Source organism: Triplophysa dalaica, chromosome 21 (genome assembly GCF_015846415.1).
Source record: "Triplophysa dalaica isolate WHDGS20190420 chromosome 21, ASM1584641v1, whole genome shotgun sequence".
NCBI classification, from domain to species: Eukaryota; Metazoa; Chordata; class Actinopteri; order Cypriniformes; family Nemacheilidae; genus Triplophysa; species Triplophysa dalaica.
In genome coordinates, this window is record NC_079562.1 from 10,581,286 (window position 1) to 10,591,972 (window position 10,687).

General features: G+C 37.0%; 1 protein-coding gene across 1 annotated transcript; it reads left to right on the plus strand.

Moving 5' to 3' along the window:
• Positions 1 to 589: 589 nt before the first annotated feature.
• On the plus strand, positions 590 to 10,585 carry phtf1 (putative homeodomain transcription factor 1). Its single transcript, XM_056735151.1, has 17 exons — positions 590 to 928; positions 1,279 to 1,373; positions 1,454 to 1,510; positions 1,592 to 1,661; positions 2,853 to 3,011; positions 3,202 to 3,382; positions 4,956 to 5,079; positions 5,537 to 5,719; positions 5,790 to 6,038; positions 6,606 to 6,734; positions 6,936 to 7,205; positions 7,537 to 7,668; positions 8,826 to 8,912; positions 9,056 to 9,211; positions 9,351 to 9,446; positions 9,560 to 9,685; positions 9,823 to 10,585. Exons 2-17 carry the CDS (start codon positions 1,344 to 1,346, stop codon positions 9,841 to 9,843), a joined length of 2,070 nt encoding a protein of 689 aa, XP_056591129.1. The 5' UTR covers positions 590 to 928; positions 1,279 to 1,343; the 3' UTR covers positions 9,844 to 10,585.
• The last annotated feature ends 102 nt before the right edge of the window (positions 10,586 to 10,687 follow it).

Here is a 10,687-nt window from a genome sequence, read left to right on the forward strand (position 1 = left end):
TCTCTAGTCAAATTCAACATGATGACTTCAGGGACTTTTAACAGATGGCGGATTTTCTCTGCACTGGCCAAGTGCGGAACTCCGCAGAGGATCAAAGGCTAAAACTCCTGTCAAGAAATCACACACAAACTGTCCATGTTTAATGCGGTCTTTCCATAGACATAATATTTTATTACAGTAGAAATTGTTTATTTTATCCCCAAACCTTTCAGCATTTTTACATTTTCAAATAAGCATGATTTAGTAATAATTTGATTTATAAGCTGTTTTCTTTATGGAAAAATGGAACAAAAATGTCCTCATCTTTGTGGGAAAATTTGGGAACTATAAACCTTCAGGCTTCATTGCGTTCATTTCTTTTAACCGAATGTTGATTGTATGTCAGATTCCATTTATTCTTTATTATGAAATGTATTCTGTATAACAAATAATTATAATGTATGAAAATACGTTTATGAATAATATACACGTTTTGGTTAATGTCATGTTTAACTTTTATTGCTGTATTGTATTAAATAATTGTTTTAGTTATTTTATTTTGTATCTTGAGCATCTACTTCCGCCATTTTGGTGGATTATTGTCGCTGAAGGCACGTATGCGTTGTTTCTGCCAGCAGGCGCAGATGAGAGCGTGAACTTTATCAATCAGTTCTTAATACCTACGCAGGATCATGTCGGTAGTCGATCATGTTTAAACGATTAATGTTTGGGTTGTTGTCAGTCAGTGTAGTTAGTTCAAATGTGTAGACTACTGTTTTTTTTTGCCTTTTGATAAGATGTTTACGATGTAGCGTCAGATAGTTTTGGTTTTGGTTAGGGGACGTGGTTTGTTGCGACTACTTTATACAGCAAGTTAAACATCTACAAATGTTGACAAGACGCGACACGCAGACCTGAGGAATCGCAGACTGTTTTCTTTTCTCTTCGGGTAAGTTTAAAACAGATTGTTTTTATTGCTCAGTGCGGAAAGATCATTTTGAAATTAATTTAAAACTTTAGTTCTCGTGCAAATAAAAATGTTAACTGAGATGCTTTTGGGCTACTGTATTGTGAAATGTCATGAAAAAGTCGATGGGCGTGGCACAAAACCTATCTCGCCTCCTATCTAGTCCGCAGTTTTGGGTGTCACGCTATGTCGGACTTAGTTAGGCAGTTAGGCAGCTCACTAGGGTTTGAAATACAGCCTCTGTCATTTATTTTCATTGGATGAATCGCTTCCTATGGTTTATGTTCAACTGTGGGTTGACAAGAAAATGTTTATGTCTCACTTTATTGAAGATCAAAATATCCAGTGACTGAGAATATCTACTGGATGCGATGGTTTGACCTAATGCATTTAAAAAATGGCTGGGATAGCGTGGTATCAAAAAAAGGTGAGCATTTGTTCAATAAAGTTTTATTTAAAGAATCATATTAAAAGGATTTTCTGATTATATTTTTTGTGTGTCAAAAGATTGGAGCCTACGATCAGCAGATTTGGGAAAAGTCACTAGAACAAACTGAGCTCAAGGTAATGCAGAAGAAGTATTGTTTATTTAGATTTGTTTGTAAAAATGTTTGCAGATCGTGATCTTTACTTCTTTATGCACAGGGCATTGGTCACAAGCCAAGAAAGACTGGCCATATCAAGCCTGACCTTATTGATGTTGACCTAGTAAGAGGTGAGTTACCAATTCCATTGAAACATAACCTGTTATATTGGTTTACACATCCCATAAGCCAATGCTTTATCAACTGGTTTTGTTTACATTGTCATCTAGAAATGACCCAACACAATAGGAAAACCGTTCTTAGAAAGTTGAACAAAACCCCCTAGCCATTTCTAAAGCTATTAAAATGTTGTATGCTGAATTGGAAGATTGACAGTTTAGAGATCAATAGGAACGTTTTGTTTTTGGCTTCATTTTGCTTACCGTGATTTTCTGTTACTTAGTATTAAAAAAATCATTATTTTTTGCTAAAATATGCGTCAAAACCCCCCAGTTGGGAAACAATGAAATACTGTAGATTGTTTTCAGATGAGCAGATGTTGCACATTGCGCATGTAGCAAAGATGAAGATGAAACTTCCTGAAATGCCTTTTTTTAGGAATCACCTGTTCGCAGTTATTTGAACTAACTACAAATATTTTAGATATTGTGCAACTTTAGTAGACACAGGGTGATCTGCAGTGTCTGCATTGGATGTTAACATTTTTCTCAGTGTGTCTTTTTGTGGCTAATCCTTGCGTCAAAACCCAGCAGTTGAGAAACACTAAAATAGCTTGTTTTCAAGATAAGCAGAAATTGCACAATGCATATGTACACATATGTAGTGTTTATTGTAGCAATAATACTCCCTGAAATGTCCCTACACATTTTTTAAATAATTGTCTGATCACAGTTATTTGACCTTACCACAAATGGTTTAGTTATTGAGGGGCTTTAGTAGTCACAAGTGGGTGGTCTGTAGTATCTTCAGCTTGTATTTTTGTAATTCCAAACTTCTCTGCACTAACTGTAGAGATGACACCATCCTCACATCTCAGTTTAGTTTTTGTACTTCTCAGGACTTCTTTTGTAGTTGCAGAATTTTCACATTTCTTAAAAGTGTATTTTTGCATTGAAAAAAATGGGTTGAGTAGAGTTGATACTACGAGCAGCAATATACATCGGACGATTGAAATAATCACAATTTGTGTCAAGCATTGAAACAAACAACAATATATGACAAGTTGTATGACATTTAATTGTAATAATTGTCAAAACCCTCAGGCAAACATACAGGATAATCACAGTACAGTATATATACAGTATATCATAATTATTTATCAGACAAGCGTCACTTAAGTTTTATTATTGTGACACTTGCAGGTTCCACGTTTAGCAAGGCCAAACCGGAGAGCCCTTGGACCGCTATTACCCGTAAAGGATTGGTCAGGGTCCTTTTCTTTCCTTTCTTCTTTCAGTGGTGGATCCAAGTTACATCAAAATGTATCTCCACCTGTATCTTGGTCCTGTACTTTCTTCAAGGTATGCCTGCTTCATGCGTTTGAGCAACACAGGTCTCATAAAAACAGAACATTCAAGTCTTTCGCTGATCACTCTTTAAATATTTCAGATAGTGTTGAAAGATAATTGAAACCCATCGTTATTTTGTGCTGAGGTAAGAGGTGAACTAAGTTCTTTGTGTGAAGTTGTAATTTACTGGTGTTTATTCCAGTGGCAGGAGCTGTGTTGTATTTTGAGGTACCAGCAGCCAGTGCCAGTGAAGTGGTGGGTCCATTGTGTCTCATGCTTTTGTTGGGGACAGTGCATTGCCAAATCGTGTCCACACAATCCTCCAGAAGTCCAGACAACAGTCCTGTCTCCAGCCGGGCAGCCAGCCCTGTTCGCAGGAAAAGGTTAAACTTTTGCTGTGGTTGTAGACCTGTGGAACAAATGTATCAAAAAACCATGAGGAACCAAGTGTTTTGTTTCCTTCATTAAATGACTAATACATCTTATGTTCTGATAGGTTTAGTAGTATCAGCCTTGTGATAACACTTCTATCAACAGGCTGTACTGAAGGCTTCAACCAAAATGCATGAATTAAACTACCTATATAATATATGACTCATTAGTTTACCTATGATAAAACAAATAGTTTATATACTGCATGCTAGACTAATAAAATGCAGTTTAATAAAATGTCCCTGATGTTGGAATATACAATAGAGTAACAGCTATGACAAAAAACACCTGTTCATCAGATCAGTGTGCAGAACCTGTAGCACTTCCTTATTTCTGTTCCATAGCAGCGTTTAGCTATGTCAGTCATTATATCTTCTTTCAGTGAGAAGTTTTGATGAATTTTTTATTATGTACTGAAATTTTATTACATAGTGAAGTTGGGCTATATTGTGCTCTACAATCCCCTTTAGAATGGACTGTATTCACAATATAGGAGAGCCTCTTGAAAAAGTATTAATCCCCCTTCATTTTATTCAACTTTTGTTATGTTGCTGGTTATCTTAAACTACTTTAAATTAAAAAGAATTTGCATATACACTCCATGGTGAATAATGACAAAACAAAAAAACAGGTTTGTGACAACTGCAGGTTTGGAACTACCAGACTCAACCCTTTGCTCAGTGAAGACACATGGAAACTTGAGATATGTAAAACGTACTTCAACAAATCTTTCAATCTGACAGAAACAAGATTTTCTGGTCTGTTTTCATGCATCATGTGATTTGAGGACATTTCCGTCTTTATCCTTGGAAAATATCTGTCTACTGATGATCTCCAGATCCTCTCAAACTCTGTCAGTTTGGATGAAGAATGGCAGAAATTGCCAAATGCAGATGTGAACTTGTCACGTCATGCCCAAAAAGATTTGAGTCGGTTAAGGTGCTTTAACCATTTTCTGAGTTAAGGGTATGAATACTTGAATGTACTTATTTTAGGATTTTATTTTTAATACATTTGCAAAGCTGTCAGAAAATCAGTTTTTTGTTTTGTAATTATCGTGCATGGAGCGTAGATTTATGTAAAAAAATAATAGGCAACACTTTACTTGAAGCATGTATGTATAATGCATTATCAAGTAGTTTAAAAGCATTGTAATGTCTTATAAATAATTGTAATTACAGTTAACACATTATAACACTTAGCAATTCATGGTTACACTACATATTTTAAATTGGTTATAATTCTTTACTACTAAATATAATGCATTACAACACACATTATGAAGAATTATTATGCATTTAGCCCTTTAACAACTCTTTATAAGGCATTATACATACATGGTTCAAAAAAAGTGTCAGCAAATAATATTGTAAAGTAGTTTAAGATGAAGGCAGTATCATAACCAAATATAAATAAAATGAAGGGGGATGAATACTTTTGCAAGGCACTTTATTTATTGTATTTTTATTTACACACCTTGAAGTAGGTATGTTGTTTGTTATTCTTGTTGTTTTGTTTTTGTAGGCAGAAAAAGGGGAGAAAATCAAAAAAATCCGACGATGAGGGGAGCAAAGCGGGGGGGTTAGTAGAAGGCAAACCCTGGCTGCTTGAAGACAACCATCGGGTCTACAGATCTGAGAAGAAACTGGTAAAACACTTCAAAACTGCACTGAAGCACAATGTACACTGTTATAGCTGCAATGTACAGCAATCTAGAAAATAAAGAGACCATTTAAAAATTACTTCAGTTTTATCGGTGTGCGTTTAGGTAAAATGATAATTTTTGTTTAATTCTCTATATACTACTAACAGTTTTTCTAGTAAATTTCAAATAAAGATATTGTTTTTGTTAGCTTTTATTTGGTGGAATTGAAAACTAGAGAAACCGGTCAAAATAAGATACAGAGCAGTAAGATGCTCTGTAACTTTTCAGGCCTCAAACACTGCAAAGAAAACAAGCTCAAATTCACTTTTTAACAATACAAGGGTAATATTTGTACATGTATTTAGGTAAAGTTCAACAAATATATTTTTTTGGAATGGAATCTTAATTGTTTCTGTGGCTGTACATGTATGGGTTGACTGAGATTCTGTGGTCCTATCAGACCTCTTTAAGACCTCGTGATGGGGCTTCTGATGACCTCTCCAGTGAGGACGAGGATGCAGATGAAGCAGATCTGCACAGAGACAAGCTTTTCTCATCAGCACCCCCCAAATACGCCCCAGCACTGAGAAATAGACTTCACAGTGTCCCCAAGAACCACCAAACACCCCAAGCCCAGCCTCAGGTGTGTAAAAGTATAGATGAATGTTATGATATGATAAAGATATACTATAACATGGCCATCATGTTATCAGGAAAATTACATGAAAAAAGACACCCCAGCGCTGCCACATGAAGTCGAGCATCTACGGCCATCGGAGGACTCACGCCCAGCCTCAGATACTGATGACATGTTATGGGAGGAACTTCTACAGGATCCTGACTCCGCCTCCACAGCAAGCAGCAACAGTGAGGAGGAGGAGCCTCACAGTCTTAGCCACTCCCTTCCTCTGCCCAACATAACTCTCAGTAGTGATGAGGAGGAGGAGGAGTCCTTACCGCAGGTTGGTTGTTAATGTCTAGACCCCTTTTGCCCAACGTCACGCTTACATCACTGCATTAGCTGGAGGCAAAACACAACATAGCATTAACTTTTGAATGCGTAGGGTATGCTTGCTAACTTTGTTAGTTATAGAACTAGCAGGTAAGTATCGACCAGAAACTAAATATAAAGGAAACTCTTCTTTAGTTGTCACAAGTGCATTGGTATAAAGTGAGAGGGAACAGTGAGAAGGCTGATGTCTCATTTGCTAACGTTTGCTGTACACGCAGGCATCTTTCCACACTCGCACAGCCCACAAAAAAAATGTGTACTAACAGAAAAGGCGCGCCTATATGATGGCGTTTTATTAAGCTAGAAGGCCTTTCACACTGCAGGTTGCTGTCTTTGTAAACTCAGGTTCGAGAAACATTACAGTTTAAACCAAGGGATGTGTAAACAACCTTGGGATATGAACCCTTGACTAGAGCGTAGAATTATGGCCATAGTGATATACAAACATATTGAATCATTATGTATAATAAAAACTGACACAGTTTGAATAAAACAAATTATTTATTTTTCCTTCCAGCACCAGTTCTCATGGCTGCAGGCTTGTCATCCCTCAAAAGACCGCGTCAGTGCTATTTTCTGGGAGCATGGAGAATGCAAGAAAGCAGACATGTCTGTGCTGGAGATCAGTGGTATCATTCTAGCCAGAGTAAAGTCCTCTTTATCCCTCTGCCTCCTAGTGGCTTAATGCATTTGAAAGAGAAAAGAACTGTTAGTAACCTCTCTAAATGCAAATTGTATTCAAATGAAAACTTTTATATCCTCAATGTAAAACATTGGTTGAAATTAGGTTTTTGCATTGGTATTTGCTTGTTAGAAATTTCCAAATGACTTTCCTTTGTGTTTCCAGGTGAAGGTGGTGGAACAAGGAATGGGATATCTGATTTTAGGCAGCATGGCCACTGCTTGTCTGGCCCTACTGCCTTACTGCTTCAGACTAGCACAGAAACTTAATGTTGCCAATTTCAGTTCAGTTTCTCTTGAGCATCTCCCAGCAGTAGCCGTCGGGCCCTGTGGTGCCTTATCATATGCATTCTTCATCATCACAACAGTGGAGAGAGGTGTCCTTTCTGGACTCTTCTTCTTTATGATGTGTGTGGCAGAAAGGACATATAAACAGGTGAGATAAGTTGTCATGACAATTATTCTGGCTTCAATTTCATTGTAGTGGCTATGAACGTTTGTCCAAATTTTAAGGGGTCCAAAAGCCTTAGAACTCTAGTTAAAAAGCTTTTTTATTAGTAAAAAAAAAACAAAAATTTGAAATGCAGAATAAAAAAAGGAGTGGATATTTTACTTTCAAGGTATTTAAATGTTTTGCTTATCTATTTGACTATGCAACTTTTTGACTAGACATTTTTTTTACATTGAGGGCTCATATAGATAACATTTATATGAAGAAAGCTCCAGACATAGACTTTTTCCCTTAAAAAGTGTGATGTCATCCACAGCGGCTTCTCTTTGCCAAACTCTTCAGCCATCTCACTTCAGCACGTAAAGCAAAAAAATCTGAGATTCCTCACTTTCGACTGAAGAAAGTACAAAATATCAAGATGTGGCTTTCACTACGGTCGTTCCTGAAGGTAATGGTGCATCTTCCAGAGCATGGTCACGTGTCTTGCCTACAACAGTGAAGGTGTGTTTTTACCTAAACATTGATCTCTTGGTAAACATCAGTGCTGACCAGGTCTGTTGTGATTGATTCCCTGCTAAGAACGTGTGTTGGAAGATTTCCCACCCATACCATAACAGCGAGCTTACGCTTCTGTTGTGATTGGTTGGTCCCCCTCTAAGTGCACGTGTATTCATAAGCTTTGGCTTTTACCAATAAACAGTAAGAATGGCGTCAACTTCACTTCGATCGATCGAAGTGTAACGGAGGTCTGCTAGTGCATGTGCAAACCTAAATTCTTGTTAGAGATCGCAATTTCTTTCCTACTATGGCGAGATTGTATCAGACCGGTTATATTAATTAACACTAATAACAGAAGCGTTAGTTTTGCCTTTTTATATTGGGCCTAAGTTGGATAATAAAACAAGCATATTGACTAGGGGACATTTGCAAGCAGAACTTCAAAGGACGTTTCAAAGAAGTGTTTTAGAGGTATGCGCACACACACACAATATCAGTGTGTTACACAGAACAGCTTTCACAGCAAATGTTAAAGTGATTTAAAGTTATTTCAAGTCATGGAAGCTGTTATTTGACCCTTGGTTCTTAGAATGTGTGTAGCTGAATTCTTATTACTAGCTGTAGGACTGTGATGAAACTAAAAATAATTAATTGCGTAGCTCAGGTAAATATATCTCTGATAACCAAACACTACTCCAGCGGCTCTTGCTCTTCTCTAAGGAAGGCTTCGCCCCTTTTTTGCTGTATTTCTTTGGGCGGAGGTTATTAAAAAACTTGAAATAGTCACATCATTTATTCGGGAAGTAAAGGGCTGTAGTCCACTACCAGCCGTTCTCTGTATTCCTTGCAAAGCGAATTCTGTTAAAGAAAATATCTTGCTTGGCAATGAACTTTGAGCTTTATCAATTCGCATGTATTATTTATGCTCTAACAGCAACATTACACACTGATTTAAGTTTGAAAATTGGCATTACGGGGAAAGGCCTCTTAACTGTCCCTATTTTCCATTTTTTGCTGTCCAGGATTGTGAAGTGCTTTTTAAAGAAATCTAGTATACATTTTGTAGTATTGATACCAGTTATATCCTGTCTTTGTTTTCTGTAATAGAGGCGAGGACCTCAGCGATCGGTCGATGTTATTGTATCATCAGTTTTTCTACTGGCTTTGTCCATTGCGTTCATCATCTGTGCTCAGGTCAGTTGTCACAATGTTTGACTCACGTCCTCTTTTTTTGTCAGTGCATTTGTTTAAAGCTTAGTAGTTCATTGTAGTAGTAGTTAGATTTAAAGTGATAGTTCACTTTAGTTTCAGTGAGACTAACAGATGTTGTATTGCAGCTTTTACACTGTCACCACACATTCCTGGACTCAGAAACCAACTGGGAGCTGATGGTCTGGTGTGCTGCTCTCATGGTTTTCTTGCTCCGACTGGCTACTCTCGGGGCAGAGACCAACCGAAAGTACAGTAATGCTTCTGTGCTCCTGACTGAACAGGTGAGAGAGCATCTGTCCCGCGGGGAACAAAGAGGCTGTATTGTTCAGAAACATGTGATCCATTTACACACACAGATGGCAATAAATGTCTGTATTGTTTGATCGGTTTCTGATGTTTTTGTGTTGCTTATTTTTCCAGATAAACTTGTATTTAAAAATGGAGAAGAAACCCAACAAAAAGGATCAGCTGAACATAGTGAACAATGTTTTAAGATTGGCCACGAAGTTATTGAAAGTAAGAAATTTGAATTGAATATACATATAGTATTAATAATGCACAAACAGTTTTTGTTTCATAAATTAAAAGTTGCTCAAAGATCCTTAAATATGCAAATTTCCTGCTTGTAGGAATTGGACGCTCCGTTTCGTCTGCTCGGTCTGACTGTGAACCCACTCCTCTACAATATCACAAGAGTAGTCATTCTCTCTGCAGTTTCAGCTGCGGTCAGCGATTTACTGGGGTTCAACATCCGGGTGAGGCACAATGACCTGAGTACAGTGGTTATTTACACCTGTTTCCTGTTTCTCTTTTACTGTTCCACTAAAATGGGGACCTTGAATATCAATGCTCTTAGTGATCAGCATTGACAAAGTCTTTCTGTTCTTACCAGCTCTGGAAGATCAAAACCTAATGTGATGCCACTACACTGCAAGAGTCTTAACACTGGGACCAGGGAAACTTCTAAGTGGGCTTTTGCACAACCTCAGATGACCATGTTATGCCTCTTTAAAAACTGTGCAAATCTACTGACCAAACACGTGCTTGGCTCCATGTCCTCTGACAATGGCCAGACCAAAAACCTGTGTTTAACTCAACTTGGCTTTTGAGATATTCCCTTACATTTGATTTTTAAAAGTGTAAAGCACAACCACACTTAAATCTCTTTTCTGGATGCAATAACGTTTTTGATGCACTTTCTGTCATATCTGTAACTATTTAAACGCTTGATGTATTTTTCAAATACTCCCAAAAATGTATTATTTGTCTTGTTTAGAAGCAAACCACTATGTGCCTTGTGAATAATTCCATGCAACAGTAATTTTACATGAGGTATTTACAAAACAGATTTGTTGACTGAACGGGCAATTGAATTAAAGTTTTGAGTTGTTTAAGGGTACTAAAAACCTTGCACACGTAAGCTTCTGAGGATGCATTATGATCAAGGGCATTAGATTAAAATAAATAATCTTTTTCTAACTCGAAATTATTCTTAAGATGATGTGTTAACATCCTTGAATTTCACTAAATGAAGATCTGTAAATCTGTAATGCTAAGAGTCTAATAGTGACTAAAATTATTTAATCATTTTGTAAATGATTTTTGACAGTTTTTTACGTTTTATTTTCAGGTTTGAAAATAAAAAATAAAATTTCTCTTTGATGTCGATTTGTTTTCGGCCAACTACATTGCGGACTATGATATATATTATGTCGCTTTAATGGAAAAGTGTTGCATGTGTACATTCTACTGTCTTT